Source organism: Pseudochaenichthys georgianus, chromosome 21, assembly GCF_902827115.2.
Source record: "Pseudochaenichthys georgianus chromosome 21, fPseGeo1.2, whole genome shotgun sequence".
NCBI classification, from domain to species: Eukaryota; Metazoa; Chordata; class Actinopteri; order Perciformes; family Channichthyidae; genus Pseudochaenichthys; species Pseudochaenichthys georgianus.
This window is the reverse complement of record NC_047523.1, coordinates 33854377-33877039: the sequence shown is the minus strand read 5'-3', so window position 1 is coordinate 33877039 and position 22663 is coordinate 33854377. Positions and strand designations below refer to the sequence as shown.

At 42.1% G+C, this 22663-nt stretch overlaps 1 protein-coding gene across 1 annotated transcript in view; it reads left to right on the top strand.

The window, feature by feature from the left end:
• Positions 1-22663, top strand: part of fer1l6 (fer-1 like family member 6) — a 51330-nt gene that overhangs the window by 7836 nt on the left and 20831 nt on the right. The window contains exons 2-17 of the mRNA XM_034109590.2: positions 3674-3762; positions 3919-4030; positions 4333-4387; positions 5718-5849; positions 5936-5998; positions 7992-8070; positions 8189-8345; positions 9027-9213; positions 13182-13283; positions 13417-13507; positions 13695-13812; positions 13905-14124; positions 15020-15128; positions 16161-16392; positions 21239-21359; positions 21610-21710. Of these exons, the coding sequence (XP_033965481.1) occupies positions 3674-3762; positions 3919-4030; positions 4333-4387; positions 5718-5849; positions 5936-5998; positions 7992-8070; positions 8189-8345; positions 9027-9213; positions 13182-13283; positions 13417-13507; positions 13695-13812; positions 13905-14124; positions 15020-15128; positions 16161-16392; positions 21239-21359; positions 21610-21710 (1968 nt within the window). The remainder of the gene's footprint in view (positions 1-3673; positions 3763-3918; positions 4031-4332; positions 4388-5717; positions 5850-5935; positions 5999-7991; positions 8071-8188; positions 8346-9026; positions 9214-13181; positions 13284-13416; positions 13508-13694; positions 13813-13904; positions 14125-15019; positions 15129-16160; positions 16393-21238; positions 21360-21609; positions 21711-22663) is intronic.

The window sequence follows — 22663 nt, the reverse complement described above, 5'->3', positions numbered from 1 at the left end:
CAGCCGAATTATTGTTGATACTGCAAGGAGACGTATTGTGTGAAGAGAAATTGAAGATGTTTTTTAATTGTTGATATATTTATGATCCACGTCAGGTATTCAGTTTCGGCAGCATTTCTTCAGTTTTTCCAAAGGTCTTCTCATCAGGGCGCTCTAAATAAAGAACTACGGCAGATCTGTAATATTTAATGCAGCCGAACCGTGTATTACAATGCCGTTATGTGATGACTTTCAAAGAGAAAAGCAAGAGCACTCGGAATTAAGTATTATTTTATTCTTTTAAAATGTTTTCCGGATTTCATATAATATAAACACCAAATCCCAGCATGCATTGTGGCTAAAACATCCAATCAGCGTAGCTGAGAATCTTGGGTAATCGCTCGAAATGCTACGTCTGTTTCCGGTTATTTTTATTTTGAAATTCAGTTCCTGACGAACACCAAAAAAGACCGAGATTATGGAATTAAACCAATAAATAAAATCAAGGATAATTGTGTGTTATTGGTGAGTAAATAACAGTGTGTTATTTTGAAAAGAATAACAAATTAGAAGGAAAAAAAGATTTAAAAAATACGAGGCTCTGAGCCCCATGTATTTTCCTCACAGACGGCAACACTAAAGGTCTACAATAAAGACCTAAATTAATATTTGGGATGTTCTTGCCTTTAGATTCTCCCAATAAGTCCAAGTACAGAGGGTGACTTTGCTGTGAAAAAACACATTTCCACCAAAAAAACGTTAGCATTCATGAAGTAATCTTCGTCATAACTAGCAAACTAAACATCATGTACATGTACTGCACAAATAATCAGAAATAAAAACTCATTACTCGCATAAAATGAGATCAAAACGCATTTTAATGGCCAAATGAACCTTAAAATAGGCATTTTCCACCGAGAAAACTAAACATCATGTACATGTACTGCACACATAATCAGAAATAAAAACTCATTACTCGCATAAAATGAGATCAAAACGTGTGTACACATTCATGAAGTAATCTTCGTCATAACTAGCAAACTAAACATCATGTACATGTAGCCTACTGCACAAATAATCAGAAATAAAAACTCATTACTCGCATAAAATGACATCAAAACGCATTTTAATGGCCAAATGAACCTTAAAATAGGCATTTTCCACCGAGAATAACACGAAGGTCGGCCATCGTTGTTGATCACGTGGTCTATGAAGGTCTATGGGACGCCCTGCCCGTAGAAGCCTGACGGGCAAGGTAACATAGCGACGGGGAGGGGCCCTGACCGTCCGTCAATATGTGACGGGATGGGAGTGAGAACGTGTGTGTGTGTGTGTGTGTGTGTGTGTGTGTGTGTGTGTGTGTGTGTGTGTGTGTGTGTGTGTGTGTGTGTGTGTGTGTGTGTGTGTGTGTGTGTGTGTGTGTGTGTGTGTGTGTGTGTGTGTGTGTGTGTGTGTGTGTGTGTGTGTGTGTGTGTGTGTGTGTGTGTGTGTGTGTGTGTGTGTGTGTGTGTGTGTGTGTGTGTGTGTGTGTGTGTGTGTGTGTGGTTGTAACGGCGTTACGTAATCAGAATACAAAAATCAAGTAACTGTATTCAGCTCGCGTTACATTTGAAAAACGAGTAATCTGATTACAGTTATTTTCGTAAACCTGAAGTGAATACATTTTGGATTACTTATTGGAATTATTGGTGGAAAGATTTCCTCACAACATTTAATATTCATTACTAAAGGTACAGCCGAATCATCACAGCCCACAACAACTTTTACCGCCGCAGATGGACCAAAAAAAGAGAGTGTTTGAAAACAAAGGGGCGGCCGGTTATTGCTCAGTGAAACAATAAAAACGAAACATGGAGGAACAGAAGTCTGCGTTTAAGTCGTGTGTGTGTTGAGGTGTGTGGTTAAAACACATCAGCCTGCGGTCGCTCTTTAGCCTTATGATTCTGAAGGTAAGCACAGTGAAGGCGGTGCGTGAAAGGCGGTGCGTGAAAGGCGGTGCGTGAAAGGCACTGCGCGCTCGTCTTCTCAGAGGCTGCCTCCTGGTGCTGCAGAGATTTCATGAAGTGAAGCAGGTTTTCCTTCTATAAAACAGCTGTGGGCAGCAGATACTGTGAGTGTCACGGACATGAATTCATAGATCCTGGCAGACTGGTGCACACACTCTCCTGTTTTGCCAATCCGGTGCTTAAACAAATATAGCTCTACACCCCTGGCCGAAATGTCCTTAAAATGAAGTCCGAATTTGACTGCCATCACTGTCAGGACAGAATGCGACACGCCCGTTCTAAGCCGTGTCCCTCACTCTCCTCACATCCCAAGCTGCATCCCCAAAAAGTGTATTATGTTGTTGCATCGTTTCAGATGTGATGTTTCAGTTGTGCTCTTGATACGCCATTAAAACGGTAAAAACATGTTCAGTTTCCTTTTGCTTTTTGTGTCTCCTGTTCACCAAAACATACCCATCTGTGATGGAAAAAGAAAGTAATCCAAAAGTAATCTAAAAGTAATCTGATTACGTTTTTTTTTAAAGACACGTAACTGTATTCAGATTACTTTCAGAGCCATGTATTCAGTAATCAGTAACTGATTACATTTACAAAGCAACCCTCCCAACCGTGTGTGTGTGTGTGTGTGTGTGTGTGTGTGTGTGTGTGTGTGTGTGTGTGTGTGTGTGTGTGTGTGTGTGTGTGTGTGTGTGTGTGTGTGTGTGTGTGTGTGTGTGTGTGTGTGTGTGTGTGTGTGTGTGTGTGTGTGTGTGTGTGTGTGTGTGTGTGTGTGGTGTGTGTGTGTGTGTGTGTGTGTGTGTGTGTGTGTGTGTGTGTGTGTGTGTGTGTGTGTGTGTGTGTGTGTGTGTGTGTGTGCACACAAGGGGAATCATTACTTTTAGGGTGAAGACTTGGTTAGGGTAAGGGTTACGGCCCGTCCACACAGCGGCGTGCGTTGACGCTTCCCCATTCACTTTGAATGGGGTGACGTCACTTTTAGCCGAAATGCATCATGGGAAGCGACGTGGAGCGTAGCTGGCGTGGCTCACTGCAAAAGTTGAGCAATGTTCAACTGTTGACGCCTCGACGAGGCGTCAGCCAATCGAATCATATGCCAGTACAAGCTCTAGCCAATCAAACCGCTGCTTGTGTGTCAGGGGCGGGAGATTCATGTGATTGGTTGTTGGTCGAGTTTCAGACACGCCCGCCGGCAAACGTCAACGCACGCCGCTGTGTGGACGGGCCGTTAGGGTTAGGCATGTGTTAGTTATGATTAAGGTTAGGATAAGTCTCCAGGAAATGCATGTAAGTCAATGTAATGTCCCCTGAAGTGATGTATACATGGTATGTGTGTGTGTGTGTGTGTGTGTGTGTGTGTGTGTGTGTGTGTGTGTGTGTGTGTGTGTGTGTGTGTGTGTGTGTGTGTGTGTGTGTGTGTGTGTGTGTGTGTGTGTGTGTGTGTGTGTGTGTGTGTGTGTGTGTGTGTGTGTGTGTGTGTGTGTGTGTGTGTGTGTGTGTGTGTGTGTGTGTGTGTGTGTGTGTGTGGTGTGTGTGTGTGTGTGTGTGTGTGTGTGTGTGTGTGTGTGTGTGTGTGTGTGTGTGTGTGTGTGTGTGTGTGTGTGTGTGTGTGTGTGTGTGTAGATCATTTGAAACAGAGAAGGTTGAAAATATGATTTGCCTGACTGAAAGTCTTGTCTCTCTACAAGCAGAAAGGCCAAGAAGATGTTTGGCATGAAAGGGAAAAAGAAGAAGAAAGAAGACAACACAGACCTGGTCATGGTAAACGTGGGAGCGTTGGGTAAGGCCTGAAAAACAAACACACACACACACAATCTCACGTAATGTCTCGGTTGTTTACAGAGTCATTTTCCTGTCATAGCACTCTGGGGAAGACTAACCCTTGTCAAACAGTCACATGTAAAGTTCCGGTGTGTGTGTGTGTGTGTGTGTGTAGAAGGTGAGTTGGCGGTGCCATCTGAATATTCTTCCCTGCTTGAGGGAGAAAACTCTGAAGACCAACCTGAAGGTTCCCCAGTCAGAACCAGAATAATACCAAACAATAAGAGGTATTTAATATTCACATTACATTTAAACACAATGTGAGGGAGAAGGGGTTTTTACGTGTATTTGAAATCTCTCCCAAAGCTCTAAGCTGTATCGCCTCTTGCAATTGACTTACAGTAAAAGCAAGATGCCTTGGTAATGCTCAGACAGCACATCAGAATCTTTAAATACCTGCATGTGCAGTTTTGTTTTGTATGTTGATCAGTCTGAATGACACTCTACTGATTATGAGTAATTGTTAAAAGGTAAATATTTCTATATACCTCTTTTAATAACCAGTTAGAGACGTGTGATACTTCCACAGGGCCAAACTGAAAACGCTCATCCAGAAGAGTGAAGGGAAACCGCAGAGCTTCCAGGTAAAAGCTTACAGAACACACCGTTTATTTAATTTAGATTGTGGAGTAGTAACATTACCAGTCATTAAAGAAAATATAGAAATAATAATAATTATCTCATTTGTTTCTTTTTGTATTCTGTGCGACTTTCAGGATATGCGTTGAAAATCATAGCAAGAAAATACATAAATTGTAGATAAAACTAAAATAATCAAATTAAAATAGAAGTTAAATAGATTTCCGCAAATTCACTGGGGAATGTGCTTTCTGATGAAAAAGACAGATGTTCTTTAATGAACCATGCATTGTAGAAAACAGAAGTACTGAACAAAAATATAAACGCAACACTTTTGTTTTTGCTCCCATTTTTCATGAGATGAACTCAAAGATCTAAAACATTTTCTATATACACAAAATAACCATTTCTCTCAAATATTGTTCACAAATCTGAAAGAATCTGTGATAGTGAGCACTTCTCCTTTGTCGAGATAATCCATCCCACCTCACAGGTGTGGCATATCAAGATGCTGATTAGACAGCATGATTATTGCACAGGTGTGCCTTAGGCTGGCCACAATAAAAGGCCACTCTGAAACCTGCAGTTTTGCTTTATTGGGGGGGTCTCGGGGGGTCAGAAAACCAGTCAGTATCTGGTGTGAGTGGTAGGGTTAGGGTTAGGGTAATGTTGTGAATCGAGTGGACTGTGTTCGTCGTCCATAACATACGCCTGCCCATACCATAACCCCACCACCACCATGTGCCACTCGATTACAACATTTTCGGACCCCCCCAGACCCCCCCAATAAAGCAAAACTGCACGTTTCAGAGTGGCCTTTTATTGTGGCCAGCCTAATGCACACCTGTGCAATAATCATGCTGTCTAATCAGCATCTTGATATGCCACACCTGTGAGGTGGGATGGATTATCTCGGCAAAGGAGAAATGCTCACTATCACAGATTCTTTCAGATTTGTGAACAATATTTGAGAGAAATGGTTATTTTGTGTATATAGAAAATGTTTTAGATCTTTGAGTTCATCTCATGAAAAATGGAAGCAAAAACAAAAGTGTTGCGTTTATATTTTTGTTCAGTGTAATTTCACTTAAAACTAATTATGGTTTTGATGCATATAGTAAAAAAATGAAAATAGAGAGTCATGTATGATGCACAAGTTGATGAAAGATATACAAATATTTAATATATAATGAAAAAAGTGCACAAAATCACAATAAGAATACAAAGACAGTAACATGTAATATATTGAGTGCTTCTTGGGCCCAATAGGGAATAAGTCCTGACAAAATTCCTCTCACCTGTGCTGTGGTATGTAACGTTTTGTCTTGCCTGTAGATTGCCATTAACATCACCGAGGCCCGACAGCTGGTCGGAGAGAACATCGACCCCAGTGTGGTGATTGAAATCGGCGATGAGAAGAAACAGACTTCAGTCAAAGAGGGAACGAATGCTCCCTTTTACAATGAGGTGAAAGTGAATAAGGACTGGTGATTCCTTGGTGATTTTTAAGAGACCCTTATTTAAACCATCTGTATCTCTCTTCTTTCCACCAGTATTTCGTGTTTGACTTCTTTGCCCACAAAGAGATCTTCTTTGACAAAGTCATCAAGCTGACAGTGAGTAAAAAAAAAAACAGCAATTTAGCATTTCAAAGAGAAGATTACATTACATTACATTGCATTTAGCTGACGCTTTTATCCAAAGTGACTTACAATAAGTACATTCGACCAGGAAGACACAACCTTGAAGAAAACAGAATCATATAAGAACATCAGGTTTCAAAGAGCCAATCGTTTCAAGTGCTACTCAACTGGCTTTAGATAAGCCAGTCCTTTATTAGTATATAAGTGCTCTGTTAGCAGTTCTTTGTTAGTCATTCTATCGCTCGAAGTGGAGTCGAAAGAGATGAGTTTTCAGTCTGCGCCGGAAGGTGTGTAAGCTTTCTGCGGTCCTGATTTCAATGGGGAGCTCATTCCACTATCTTGGAGCCAGGATAGCAAACCCACGTGTTTTTGCTGATGGGAACTTGGGTCCCCCTCGCAGCGAGGGTGCAGCGAGCCGTTTGGCTGATGCAGAGCGTAGAGCACGTGCTGGGGTGTACGGTTTAACCATGTCCTGGATGTAGGAAGGGCCAGATCCATTCGCAGCATGGTACGCAAGTACCAGTGTCTTGAAGTGGATTCTAGCAGTTACCGGAAGCCAGTGGAGGGAGCGGAGGAGCGGCGTGGTGTGGGAAAATTTTGGAAGGTTGAAGACCAGACGAGCCGCTGCATTCTGAATGAGCTGCAGAGGTCGGATGGCACATGCAGGTAGACCAGCCAGGAGGGAGTTGCAGTAGTCTAGGCGTGAGGTGACGAGAGCCTGGACCAGAACCTGCGTCGATTTCTGGGTCAGCTGGGGGCGTATCTTCCTGATGTTGAAAAGCGTGTATCTGCAGCAGCGGGTTGTAGCAGCGATGTTTGCAGTGAAGGACAGGTTGTTATCTAGGATCACACCCAGATTCCTTGCAGTCTGAGTCGGGGAAACAACAGAGGGGCCGATGTTGATAGTTAGGTCAAGAGAGGGACAATCTTTTCCCGGAAGGAAAAGCACTTCAGTTTTGTCAAGGTTGAGCTTGAGATGATGAGCGGACATCCACTGAGAAATGTCAACTAAACAAGCAGAGATGCGTGCGACGACCTGGGTCTCTGAGCGGGGAAAGGACAGAATTAATTGGGTGTCGTCAGCGTAGCAGTGGTATGAAAAACCATGCGGGCTAATGACAGATCCGAGCGAGTTTGTGTACAAGGAGAAGAAGAGGGGACCAAGAACAGAGCCCTGAGGGACCCCTGTAGTTAGAAGATGTTATGTCTAACACTATAAATGGTCAAATCAGAAAGCATGGATTATTGTACAAATGTCAGATATTGAGGTCATCTTTGTCAGTTATAATATTTAAAATTAAAATGATTTACATAATAGGGAGGCGTGTGGTGCAGTGGGTTGTGCGTTGGTGTTCGGATCAGGGTTCAACTGTGCACTGCAGTCAGCGAGTGTCTCAGTCTCAATGTCGAGTAAAGCTGCTCCAGAGCCACTATTTCAAGCATACTACGTCATTGAGTGCCGCCGAAGGACTGTTCCAATGTCCAGCATACTTGGAATTCTACCGAGCCCGGCGTACTTCATTTGGACCAATTTCCCCAAATCTGTGGCGGAAAATGTAAGGCGGGGCCTCTCATATGAAGCACACCTGCAAGCCTGTTCCACTCTTTGTTTTCCGAATGCCAGGAAGTATTCTTGCCTAGCTTCTGAAGCAAGTGACTCGGAAGACATGTGCTACCAAGCAAGCGTACTCGAGATTGAGAAACACCCAGCATGTCGTTGTGTCCCTAGCAAGACACTTCACCCCAAATTTCTCCTGTGGGGATTGCCCACCGTATCGAGTATGTAAGTCGCTTGGGATAAAAGCGTCATGTGACATGTAATGTAATAATTGTTAATGTGTCATCTCATTTCTAGTTGCTTCTGGTCTGAGATGCCATGTTTTAAAGGTTCATCTTGTTCTTCTTCTTTTTAAAGTGACATCAGTGTTAAGCTCCGTCTCTTCTCTTTGTGTGTCACTCTTTCCAGGTGATGCACTCTAAAATGCTGAGGAGTTTCTGCATTGGGTCCTTTAAGCTGGATGCGTGGACAGTCTACAAACAGCCAGGTGGATCACCTCTTTTTAACATGTTTCTTAGCGTAGAGAAGAGAAGCTTCATAGTGTGCTTGGAGTTATTTGTGACTTTTCCACACAGAGGTCAACTGTCTCTTTCCTGCTCCCTCAGGTCACCAGTTCGTCAATAAATGGGCAATGCTGACCAATCCTGTTGACATTAGCACTGGCGTCAAAGGATATGTCAAGTGTGACATCTGTGTCTCAGCAAAGGGAGACAACATGCAGCCGGGACCGAAAGCAAGTGATGCTGACGAGCAGATAGACAAGTATATCACACTTATCTGTATTCGCCATGACAGCGATGCTTGCCTGTTTTAAATATTGGAACTGTTCTATCTTTTAGAAAACATTTGAATAATCATAACTCTTTACCCAGAGGTGGGAAGTAGTGGAGTACAAAAACTTCGTTACTGTACATATTTCTGGTATCAGTATTTTACTCCACTACTTATTTTTCTGATTACTTTTTACTTTGATTTCTTACATTTTCAACACAGATACCTGAACTTTCTACTTCTTACATTTTCCAAACAGCTGGTTCCTTTAGTTTGAATGTGTGTTTTGTGGCGCGATCATTATTATTTCGAGTCATTGCGTGCCTATTGATTTGAACACGATCCGTGTATCCATCACTTCCTGGTCTTCTCTAAAGAAGAGGGACCAATGAGAACGTTGTCATGTTGCCGTTGTTCAGCATGGAAACATTCATTAGCTAACAATGACATTATTGTTCTATTAATATAAAGGGAGGTCAGGTACTCTTTAAAACAGCTGCTAGTTATGGGTACTTTTTACTGAAGTACATTTCAAAACCTCTTTACTTTTACTTGAGAAAATAAGTTTAGGCAGTACTTATACTTTCACCAGAGTATTTTTAAACACGAGTATCTGTACTTCTACTCGAGTAAAGGATGTGTGTACTTTTGCCATCTCTGTCTTTACCTCAGGAACCTGCTGATACCAGAAGGCTTCCCCTCTGAGCGACCGTGGGCTAGATTTTCTGTGAAGGTTTATCGAGCTGAAGGTCTTCCAAGGAACAACTCCAGCATCATGGCCAACGTCACCAAGGCCTTCATTGGAGACAACACAGCACTCATCGACCCATATGTAGTGGTCAGCTTCTTCAAAAGAGTGGTGGGTTCAAAAATGCCTTTATTTTTGATTTTTCCAAAAACTAAATAGAAAGCTATTCTGAAGCTCACATCAGCTTTAAAGGTCACCTATTGTGCAAAATCCACTTCTTCACGTCTCTTCTACATCAACATGTGTCCCCTCTGTGGAAAGAGATTCTTAACGTTTCATGAAAAAAGATTCTCTCTCTTTTTGTCCTGATCCATTTATATAAAAACCCAGCCTGTCCTCCTACATAAATAATATAATATAATAATGTATATAATAAATAAATAAACTTGCCTTACAAAAAACGACCAAATAGGTCGATTGTTTAAGCACCTTAGATTACGACCCATAGCCACGTTTTAAAGTGTAGCACCTCTAGTGGTCGTGTAAGAAACAAGATGCTCCCTTTTATTCACAAATAACCCTCTCTGGAAAATCCTAAATTGTAGAATAGTTTGGCCATTAAAATACTTTTTGATTAGATTTCTAGCGAGAAGTGTATATTGTACTTTTAGAATCCACGTCCAGTGGATGTGTAGATCTATAGTTTGATAGATATTACGAAGATGATTTGAGGTCTCATCAGGATAACGTGTATGCGGCAGCTTCCATGTAAAGTTAGCGTGGGTGAAAACAGTTTTTCCGGTCTCGAAGTTTTCATAATAAAACCGGATATATTCCCCTCACTGTCAAATGATTACACAGTGATATCTGCATTACTCATCCACTAAAAAACATCAGTTTATCCTTGTTAATTACACAATATTGATTGGTTTAAATGGTGTACAATGCGTTTTTAACCTTCGATTCAGAGAAACAAATAGTTTTTTAGGAATTTAGACACTACAGTTTCCGAAGACACTACACTACCCAGAATCCCCAGCTATCGTTTGGGACTACAACATCCGCCTTGCTTTACAAACCCCGTGATTATAGTCATCAAGCCCTGTGATTGGATGTTGGAGTGGCAGTGCGACAAGGTTATGCTGAGCGTCAACAGCTCTTTGAAATGGAAAGAACCACGGCAGACTTTCCAAAACTGGAATTGGACGGGCGCATGTACTACTTTGTTCTACTCCACTACAATTCAGAGGTTAACCTGGTATTTTTACTCCACTACATTTATTTGAGTTACTTTGCAGATTCTGATTAATGATGTGAAATATAAACAACCCTTAAATCAGACTTTAGTTACACCTGAGTCAAATTCAGGGAAGGTGATTGTCAAGTGTCAAAATAAACTATGCAATATATTGGACGTTAAGTACTTTGTCAGACTTCATATTTATCTGTGGATAACCCCAACGTTTTTTCTTATTCAAAAGAAGACCTTAACTTAAAGTAATCTTTAATGTTTAAATAAAGCCTAGTTGGTCTGTTTTGCACATCCTCCTGTTAATATCTTTGGACGTCCTGCACTAAACTGTTTTATTGTAGAGATCACTACAGTATCTTATTGATATTTTCTTTTGTATGTAGGCTACTCTTAATATTTAAATGTGTTCATCAAATAAAACTTATTCAACAACAAAATTCAATAACGTGCTTTAACCACTAGGCGGAGCGGGTTTAGTGGTGTAGTTAATAAAACATAATGACTATTAACTTTATTGTGAAATTAAAACAGAACGGTAAAGGCAAATACAGTTTCAGTCTCTCGATTTGAAGCTTATGCATTGTACCATGAACCTGTATAGACCTGTAACAGTCAACTGCATGAGGAGTTGGAAAGGTAATGAATTAATGAATGAATTAAAATGTCGAACTCGGACTTCATTTTAAGGACATTTCGGCCAGGGGTTTAGAGCTATATTTGTTTGTAGATCTATGTATTCATGTCTGTGACTCTCACAGTATCTGCTGCCCACAGCTGTTTTATAGAAAGAAAACCTCCTTCACTTCATGAAATCTCTGCAGCACCAGGAGGCAGCGGGAGGGTTAACTCAGCCTCTGAGAAGAGGAGCGTGCAGTGCCTTCACTGTGTTTACCTTCAGAATCATTAGAAAGGCTAAAGAGCGACCGCAGGCTGATGTGTTTTAACCACACACACACACACACACACACACACACACACACGATTTAAACGCTCCCTTTTTTGGTCCATCTGCGGCGGTAATAGGTTTTGTGCGCTGTGATGATTCGGCTGTAACTTTAGTAATGAATATTAAATGTTCATTTGATCATTGGTTTTATTTTGAAAACGTCGAGACCGGAAATACTGTTTTCAACCCGTAACTTTACATGGAAGCTGCCGCATACCTCAAATCATCTTCGTAAGATCTATCAAACTATATATCCTACATATCGACTGGACGTGGATTCTAAAAGTACAATATACACTTCTCGCTAGAAATCTAATCAAAAAGCGTTTTAATGGCCAAACTATCCTACAATTTAGGATTCTACAGAGAGGGTTATTTGTGAATAAACGGGAGCATGTTGTTTCTTACACGACCACTAGAGGTGCTACACTTTAAAACGTGGCTATGGGTCGTAATCTAAGGTGCTTAAACAATCGACCTATTTCTGGTCGTATGAGTTGGAGGACTTGTTGTAAAAACCTGTCTGAAAATGAGCTGATCAGATTTTGGCCACTTTATGATGTCATAACGATTTTTTTGGTTGTGTAACCATTAGCCAATCAGCAACCAAGGTATCCCCCCCACCCACCATTGTGTTCTTTTTAACCAAATATCTCTCAGAGGGGCGTGGGGAGGGACTCCTTATTTTCATCTAAAGTAACAGACTGAGAATCAGCACTTTTGAAACAGGGCTGAAACAGAGGGGATTATGGGATGCTGCAATGATCTGTTGGCTGCTTGGAGCCAAACACTTCAGAGACATGTTCTGTATATATCTGAGAACTGTAATATATTGATGAAAAACTGTATAATAATAAGTAGGGATGGGTACCGACCGAGCCCCGGTATTAAACGGGCCCCGGGGCTGAATTATTAAAGACCGTGGTACCGTTGAGCCCCGACGTTATCGGTCTTTTTATCGGTACTGGAGACATTTAAAAAATATGTCATGTGTATTATTGCTACACAAACATTATATTGCAGTTTTTGTGTCGCCAACTCCGTTTACCCGTCTCGATGTGGTCAATGCTCGTTACCAAAAGTGGAATAAGAGTTTAGCATGTAAGGGCGGTAACACGAACAATTTGTCTAAACATTTAGCAAAAGTGCACCACATGCAGACGGAGGAATGCACCGGGTTCGACTGTCTTTCTAGCAGCTCTGTAGCCCCGTCCACGAGTAACGTTTCCACGTCAGGTGTTATGTATGCTAGCAGCAACACACGGAGTTAACTCAATGATACAAACATGGGTTAATGATTAGAGGTAACTGAGCTATTTAGTTTGTTACATTTTCAGCTATTCTGTTTACAGTACGATTTGTTAAAACACTTGTTTCTTTTGATGTGAAATATTATTTATTTAATTTAAATAAAAAGCAATGTTAGTTTTGTTCACAATTTGTTTATTTTCCTTTTTCATGTAATCGTTTATTTGAATAGGGACAATGCACATTAATGAACACTTTAGATAAATAATGCTTCAAGTGTAAATATGCCGGATTTTATCTTTGAGCTAATTTCCATTCGTAGTCCCTGACATACAACATATAGTTAGTTCACCTCGTTTGTTCTCTCCAAAAGAACCGATAAAAGTACCGTTAAAAGACCAGACCGATAAGTATCGATAAAAGTAGTAGGCTACCTTAAAACCTTAACGATACCCATCCCTAATAATAGGGGACCTTTAAGTGCAATTCAACTTCTAGATAAATCGGACTGCTTGACTGAAAAGGATTTTTTGAGCATATTTTATTTTTACAAAAAAGGTTGTAAACTTTTTTAAATATATTTTAGGGCTAGCCCTTATCACTGTAAATTGCTAATATATCCTTCAAAAGACACTGGTTTCTGTTGAGCACTATAATACAGATCATACATGTACTTTCTTCCTTGCCTCTCAGGGTCGCACATCCACTCAGAAGTCAACAGCAGACCCGGTGTGGAACGAGCAGATCGTCTTCACAGAGATGTTCCCCCCTCTGTGTCAGAGACTGAAGATCCAGGTGTGAGCTTTCATTTCTAGGAGGGGGAATACTGACATATCACCTCTATTTACACTTGTATTTAAATGTATTGTACAACTACATTATTCACAAGTATAAACGTGACAGGATGCTGACTTCTCTCTGCTCACAGGTCTGGGATGAGGGGAGCATGAGCGATGTTACCATAGGAACACACTACTTTGACCTGAGACGCATCTCTAATGAACAGGATGGTGACAGAGGTGAGGAGAGAGGAAGAGAGCAAGTTTAAATTCATGAAAGAAAGAAAGAAAGGTAGGAAGAAAAGGAGAAAAAGTTCAGGAGAAGTTGACATTAGTTCGAGGGGAGTGAGGAAAGTGCACTAATCCAGAAGTGGGAATTGTTGGTGGGATTAAGGTGACTTTTATTTTATTCTCTCTTTTCTTTCAGGGTTTTTACCAACTTTTGGTCCTGCTTGGATCAACCTGTACGGCTCTGCCCGAAATTATTCGATAGGAGATGACACAGTGGAGCTTAATGAGGGCATCGGAGAAGGCGTGTCCTACAGGTCAATCTTAAATAAATCAAATGATGGGGATAATTGATGCATTTATAATTAACGTACAACTTACCAAACTGTTCGATTATTGCTGCTGTCAGGGGTCGGGTCTACATGGAGCTCACCGTGGAGATCCTATCAGGAGGGACAGGGCCTGAGTCCAAACTCAGCAAGATGGTCAAGAAGGACGCTAAAGCAGGAAAAGCAGGAGGGAAAGATGGTAAAACTCCTGCAGGAGGAGCAGCAGCAGCAGCAGGAGGAGCTGAAGATGACAAAGGAAAAGCTGCGGCTGCAGAGGTTCTGCCTGTGGAACCTCCTCCTGTTGTAAGAGCTTTTCTTTCAATCAAATCATAAATGTTGCCCTACATAGAACCGTGATACAGCAATTTATTAAAGGTGGGGTAGGTAATTTTGGAGAAAGCAGCTCGAGTGCGCTAGAATTTGAAAATACACAGCCGGAAACAATCTGCCACTTCCTCACAGAGCCCCTCCTCCAACACACACGAACGCACACATGACCAATGAGGGCACGAGATAAGTTTGTGCCCCGATGGAAGGCTGACAGGCAGGTAGGCCATCCAGTTACTTTAGCCGGGCCGGCTCAGATGATTGGTCGTGCTTTTTACAGTACTACGGCTTCCACAGATGATATTTTTAAATGTATTTTTTGTCAAAGCTCTTCAGATATTCATTGCTATCGGGATGTTAAGAGCATTCCATGGAATATAACAAGTGTATCTCGAGCCGGTTTCTCAAACGTACCTACCCCACCTTTAATGTAGACAGACCCTTTTTTGATGAGCTTGATTTGGTAGAAGGCAAATAATACCACATCTATGGAGTAGAGATTTTAAAAGGAGCCCTTTTGTGTTATATATGTTTTTGTGCATGGAGATGGTCTGCAAAGTCAAACATGTAAAAGTTCTCTCTAGAGGTAGTTTCTCCCCCCCCCCCCGCCTGAAACTCCTCCATTGGACTCCTTTGTTTACGTCTGTAACATAGTGACATCACTATGTAAAGTCCCATAGATATGCTAAAAATACATTTCTCCTCAATCTTCATCCGATAGTTTTAGCCTCTTAAAATATATGATTAATAAATCCACCAAGTATAATCCGCAATGGAAGATTTCATTTTGACAGAGTGCCTCAATATGACACAGAATGTGAATTTGACAAACAGATAAATGAATAAACTGAGATGTTTCTGTGTCCAGCCGGATGATCACAACAACGAGAGCTTTTTTTTGTTCGGGGCGTTGCTTGAAGCCACCTTGATCGACAGGAGAATCGGAGACAGGGCCATCAACTTCGAGTTCTCCCTGGGTGAGTCTCACTCCTTTCCCATTATTACTGATAGACACACTTCACTCATCAAATATAATCACATAACAATCAGTGCTGTGTTAGGAGCTAACAATGTGCACTTTATCAGGTGCTAATACAATTCTTGGGTTATTTCTTATATTTTTCTTTAGTTTTTGACTGAAATGTAAGGTGTTTGAAATGTTTCTGTTAGTTGGTAAAACCCTGTATTTGATTATAATAAATATTGTATTGTTTGTCAGCTTACAAACAAAGTGCTTTGCACGTCAAAAGTAAAGCCATAGAAAACCTAATCCGAAAACTAATTAATTACACTGTTTTCTTGAGATATGGAAGAAGTATTTGGACCTTTCACTAGTAAAGGCAGAAATGCCGTTGTGTACAAAAGCATTTCAAATGTAACTTAATCATATATGAGCATAATTACATTATTATTGACCCCTTATTGTATTCGCCATGCTTGATAAAGTTTGTGAATGCTTATTGACATGATGTTCTGCCCTCACATAACATCGCTATGGTTTTGGATGCCATCGTTCACTCTTAATGTGAATCTGGATAGAAGTTAAAGTTATCATATAGTAAAGTAAAAAGTACAATATCATATAAGTAAAAGTATTTATGTAAATGTAATTATTTACTTTCCTCCACTGCTGGTGAAAGAAACCCTCTTTCTTTTGCCCCTCCAGGTGGGGTCCAAAACTAGCAAGCCACATGAATGTCTGGAAGTAAATTAATTGATATGTTACACAAATCTGGCCAGGATCCTTTGAATTTTCTGAATATTGGGTTGCAGATTAGAATTGCCAAAAGGGGGGTTCGTTTATTATGAAACACTTGAAATAACTAAAAAAGAGAAAGAAAGTGAGGTCAAAGAAAACAATTTCTGCTAAAAAGTTAGCAATGATTGAGAGTCAGACCTAAACATTTCAGATGTGTGTATCTCACACTGCGCTGTACATTTTTATAAAGCACTTTGAATTGCCTTGTGTTGAAAGGTGCTATATAAATAAACTTGCATTGCCTCCTAAGGTAACTACGGTAACGTCCTGGAGCCTACAGGCGCCCCCCTCCCTGCTCCCAGTCCCAGTCGGAGGAGGAGGCCGCTGGAAGTCCCCGACAGCAGCGACACGTTGGGTAGCTCTCCCACCAGGATGTCCCCTTCCTCCACTTCCACCCCCCTCCTAGCCGAACAGCAGGACCCCCCCCATGTCTCCAAATCCACCACGCCTCCACAAAAACCGTGCATCGTCGAAGGAAACAAGTTGAGTCGCTCTGTTGTTTCACTATTGACACTATGATGAGCCTGGAAATATGTGCCAACAGTGTGTGTGATGTACATTGTATTGCATCTGTGTTTGCACATACAAATATGTCCTTAAAGCTAGGCGATGTACATGTCACTTCAACAGAAAAAGTTGCTACTGTGGAAAAACAGCCTAATAATACATTAAATATCAAGTCAGTTTACACGAATCTTTGGAGTCCATTGCTTTAATGAAAACTTCCTTGAGTGGGTAAGCACTTTATATTAAGTATTTCTAGATTTGTAATAGTTTAATATCAGTCTCTTTTTCAGCTCCTGTAAGGAGGATCATTTTCTTATTTTACAAAATATTGCTCTTCTTTCATTTCTCATGACATTACATTTAGCTGACGCTTTTATCCAAAGCGACTTACAATAAGTGCATTCGACCAAGAAGATACAAACTTGAAGAAAACAGAATCATATAAGTACATCAGGTTTCATAGAGCCAAAACATTTCAAGTGCTACTCAACTGGCTTTAGGTAAGCCAGTCCTTTGTTAGTATATAAGTGCTTTGTTAGTAATTCTATCGCTCGAAGTGGAGTCGAAAGAGATGAGTTTTTAGTCTGCGCCGGAAGATGTGTAAGCTTTCTGCTGTCCTGATTTCAATGGGGAGCTCATTCCACTATTTTGGAGCCAGGATAGCAAACCCACGTGTTTCTGCTTATGGGAACTTGGGTCCCCCTCGCAGTGGGGGTGCAGCGAGTCGTTTTGGCTGATGCAGAGCGGAGTGCACGTGCTGGGGTGTATGGTTTAACCATGTCCTGGATGTAGGAAGGGCCAGATCCATTCACAGCATGGTACGCTAGTACCAGTGTCTTGAAGTGGATTCTAGCAGTTACCGGAAGCCAGTGGAGGGAGCGGAGGAGCGGCGTGGTGTGGGAGAATTTAGGAAGCCGCTGCATTCTGGATGAGCTGCAGAGGTTGGATGGCACATGCAGGTAGACCAGCCAGGAGGGAGTTGCAGTAGTCTAGGCGTGAGATGACGAGAACCTGGACCAGAAGTTGCGTCACTTTCTGGGTCAGGAGGGGACGTATCCTTCTGATGTTGTAAAGCGTGTATCTGCAGCAGCGGGTTGTAGCAGCGATGTTTGCAGTGAAGGACAGTTTGTTATCTAGGGTCACACCCAGATTCCTTGCAGTCTGAGTCGGGGAAACAACAGAGGGGCCGATGTTGATTGTTAGGTCAAGAGTGGGACACTCTTTTCCAGGAAGAAAAAGCAGTTCAGTCTTGTCAAGGTTGAGCTTGAGGTGGTGAGCAGTCATCCACTGAGAGATGTTCGCTAGACAAGCAGAGATGTGTGCGACGACCTGGGTCTCTGAGCGGGGAAAGGACAGGATTAATTGGGTGTCGTCAGCGTAGCAGTGGTATGAAAAACCATGCGGGCTAATGACCGATCCGAGCGAGTTTGTGTAAAGAGAGAAGAGGAGGGGACCAAGGACAGAGCCCTGAGGGACCCCTGTAGTTAATTGACAAGGGTCGGACTCGGACCCTCTCCAAGTTACCCTGTAGGTGCGGTCTTTGAGGTATGAGGTGAGGAGGGAAAGTGCAGAGCCTGAAACTCCAAGTTCTTGGAGAGTGCGAAGGAGGATCTGATGGTTCACCGTGTCGAATGCAGCAGACAGGTCCAAAAGGATGATGACAGAGGAGAGGGAGGCTGCTTTGGCAGTGTGCAGTTCCTCAGTGACAACAAGGAGGGCAGTTTCAGTGGAGTGACCTGCCTTGAAACCAGACAGGTGCGGATCAAGAAGGTTGTTCTGATGGAGATAACAGGACAGTTGTTTAAAGACAGCATGTTCAAGTGTTTTAGACAGGAACGGGAGGAGAGAGACAGGCCTGTAGTTTATAACATCGGACGGGTTGAGAGTGGGTTTCTTTAGGAGAGGGTTTACTCTTGCCTCCTTGAGACTGTTTGGAAAGTGACCAGAAGTTAGAGAAGTGTTGATGAAATGGGTGAGAAACGGTAGAATATCAGGAGCGATAGTCTGAAGGAGGTTTGAGGGGATAGGGTCCAGAGGACAGGTGGTAGGACGGGCAGAGGTAATGAGGGTAAGAACCTCACTTGGCGAGAGAGGGGAAAAGGGGGTTAGTGTGTGGGTGAAAGGTGGGTCTGGTGACCCAGCGGTGAGTAGAGGTGAGTCGGAAAAAGAAGAGCGAATATCAACCTTTTTTCAGGAGGGTGGAGAAGATAGAAAATAGTTGATTGGAATAGGAAGATTGGATCTTATCTTGAAAGAAAGTGCTTTTTGCCTGAGAGATCGAAGCAGAGAAAGAGGAGAGGAGAGCCCGATAGGTTAGGAGGTTGTCATGGTGTTTGGATTTCCACCGTTTCCGCTCTGCTGCCCTAAGGACGGTTCTATTAGCACGCAGTGCCTCATTTAGCCAGGGAGCAGGAGGGGACTGACGAGCCTGCCGAGATGTGAGAGGACAGAGAGAGTCCAGAGAGGAGTAGAGAGGAGAGTTTCTGCAAGAGAGTTTGGAGGCAGGAGTTGGAACGAGTCAGAGGAAGGGAGGGCTGAGGGCACCGATGAGGCAAAGGTAGAGGGGGAGAGGGAACGAAGGTTGTGGCGGACAGGTGCAGGATGAGAAGAGATTAGTTTGTTATATTTGGAAAGGGGTAGAGAGAATGAAATGAAGAAGTGATCGGATGTGTGGAGCGGGTTTACAGAGAGGTTAGAAGTAAAGCAGTTCCTTGAGAATATGAGATCAAGGACATTGCTAGCTTTATGAGTTGGTGGGGATGGAGACAGTGAGAAAGCAAAGGAGGTTAAAAGAGACGTTAGTTCAGCTATCTTCCCTGTCTGGAGGTTGAAGTCTCCGAGAAGTACAGCGGGAGGGCCAGTTTCAGGGATGTGTGAGAGGAGATTATCTAATTCCTCCAAGAAGTCCCCAAGGCGCCTGGTGGACGGTAGAGAACAACAATGGTTAATTGTATAGGATGGGTTACTGTGACGGCATGGAATTCAAAGGTGGAAGGAGTGAAGTTAGGTAGTTGGTTGAGGGAAAAGCTCCATTTGGGAGAGAGCAGGAGACCAGTGCCACCTCCTCTGCCAGTGGGTCTGGGTGTATGGGAGAAGGAATATGCTGTGGAGAGAGCTGCTGGGGTGGATGTGTTGGATGGAGTAATCCAGGTCTCACTGAGAGCAAGGAAATCCAGAGACTGCAGGGAGGCGTAGCCAGAGATTAAGTCAGCCTTAGGAACAGCTGACTGGCAGTTCCACAGGCCGCCTGAAACTAGATGTTGGATCTCAGTGGAGCATGTCGGATAGACGAGAGCAGGCCGGTTATAACGATTAGGAGATGCACGGGCCAGTAATAATTGCGAGAAGACACATGAACAGGAATGGAGAATATACACATGTTTTTAGCAAGAGTGGATAAAAACACCAACGATACTTAGCTCATTTAAAGTAGGATTTACCTCATCTTTGCCTCCCTCGTGACTCCATAGTCTGCCGCTCCAGGAAAGTGCTACCTAAAATGGACACCTGATTGCTGAGTTGTCACAGCTGTGGGGCCACGCCCCTTAAATTAGTTAACTCTCTGCTAGTGATGGCAAAATGAAGCTTTGAATGAAGCTTCGAACCACTTGGACAATTGTGTCGGAAATAGGTTCATTTCTCGAAGCTTCAGTTACAGCGACCTCTCCTGGCGAAGTGCAAGGCTGCAGTGGGTTTAACGTATCTTTGCCTTGAAAAATATTCGATGCACACACACAGACTAAGAATGAATATCATGTTCTATTTGCAATTAAAGATTGATAATTGTGTGTATTGGGTTATTGAGAAGAGACTAGAGAGTGCTGGACCTTTTTTTGGGCTGAGAGGGCCTTTTATCAGTTATTAAAGTATTAAAGTTGAAAAGCAATGATTAAAAGTTTAACTATTCCGGGCTTTGAACCAGCTGCGCGGAGGACATCGCCGCACCCTGGCCGCCGGCTCTATCTACTGGGCTATCTATTCCTTAGACCATTGAAGTGTTTTTGATTTTATATTACTCATTTTCTTTTTGTTCACAGCTTCTCCACATTTCGAAGTGTTTCACGAGCCATAACGACCTATCTTTCTTCCTGGCTTGCTCTATAATGATCCAATTCAAATGCAATGCCAACAACAACTCAACAGCAACAACAACCCACATATTGCGCATTGTTTAGAGCGGTTATAAAGTGTTGAAGCGCTCAAATTTGAAACGGTTTCAACCTGTCACCTGTCAGAATCGAGACGAGGCAGTGCATTGAATCACCTGATTGGACGGCGAACCAGTGAGTTGATTCATTCAGGAAATGAAGCAGTTGCTGGTTCGGACGTCACATGTCACGTGACTTGAAGCAGTTGCTGCTTCGGACGTCACATGTCACGTGATTTGAAGCAAGCTTCGAAGCACTGCTTCTATGGAATAGGAAGTCCAGGGTTGAAGCTCCGTTCGAAGCTTCTGTGTCAAACTGCCATCACTACTCTCTGCAGCTGATGGGCCTCAATAGGAAATTGAAACTGGCTCACTCCTGAGTTGTTAATGAAACTTTTTACTGGCACAATAGTTTACATTAAACCCTAAGTTATAAAGATATGAGTTTAACCCTTAATACAGTTACCCCTACTCAATAAAGCTATTAGTATTCTACAAATGTTGAATACTAAATAATTGTCCCAAGTTTCTGCCTGAGCGGTTTTTAGATTAAAATCACAATTTCAATCAGATCAACTCCAGAGCATTCATACAGAGTACACACACTGAAACAGAGAAGTCTAAAAACAGAATGTTACTCACAATTCATTTCTCATGTATGTGTTCACATTTAGATTCTCCATGTATCTTCCCATGGAGATGGAGAAGCCGTGCATTACTTTGCTGAGTCACTGGGAGAACAGAACCTACCGACTCCACAACTCTAACCTGCTGGAGAATATAGCTGTTCTGTTTGTATGTATAGTAACACACACACACACACACACACACACACACACACACACACACTAATATTGCCAAATTATGGGAATTTGTCAAATCCTTACAATGGTTCAAGAGGATTATAAAACATTGTTGCGACAACTGACACAGTATTGTGATTTCATAAATGTAAAAAATATATACAAAATATAACAGTGAATTTATGTTGTTAAAGTGAAAAATCACTGAAATAACGAGTTCAAATGTTTTTATTTTCTCTTAGGAAGAGGGTGTGGCAACTGTAGCAGAGCTGCACAGGAAGTCTGACCCAGGAACAGAGCTTTTGCTTCGAACCATACTCAAAGAATTCTGCATGGACGCCAGGTAGGTAACACAAGGCAGGCAGGTTACACAATCTAAAACATGGAAGACAATTCATAAACATGAACAATCTATAACTTCATATTCATTTTTAGAAATGTATTTGTATCGCAGTACAGCCAATTAAAGCTGGATGTTTGTAGATACATGACTTCTATCATGGACACCCAGCTCATTGCTTCATTGTGAGAAAGTATATTACTGATTTATAGCCTACATTAAAATAGCAGCTGAACGAGGACAGAAATATATTTTATTTATTGTGCCCAGAAGATGACTTACAATATAAATGATTGCAGTCAGCTCATATAACCCTTGTCAGGCGATCATGTATTACAAATTGCCAGTGATGTTTTTTATATGTACAAAAGTGGATGGGCACGAACAACTTAGAAGTGTATAAGCTTCTGGTGCTTTTTTAAACACGTAAACAAATAGCTGTAGGCTATCCATGGTTCCGGTAGAGAGGGGGGGGGGAACACAGACACTCGTCATCACCGAGGTCACAATATCAATCAATCCAGCAGAGCAATAACCTATAGGCAAAACACAGAAGATCAACAAAAGATATGACATAAAATGAACTTACCAAAGCTGAAGTAGATGGTCAACTTCATTCATTTTCTTTCCGTTTTACTGATTTTAATCGCTATACGTCTCCTCTTCAGAAACAGCTACTATTTTCGCGGCACACGTACTTACAGCCAATTAGCTCTCTGAATTATGAGATGACGTTTGGTAGGTACGTCAGCACCGTGCCCCTATGGTGATTATTTTTTTGCCACACACATTGAATAGAAAAATACTCTGAGCATGCGCAGTGTAGTTTTACAGCACCCATTCACTAGACAGTGAGAGACAGGGGCTAGATTGGGGCTTGACCCACGTCACTCAATAGGCACACTGTGTAGATGTAGCGTGGTACAGAGTGAAGTAGCCCTCCACTACACATTTAA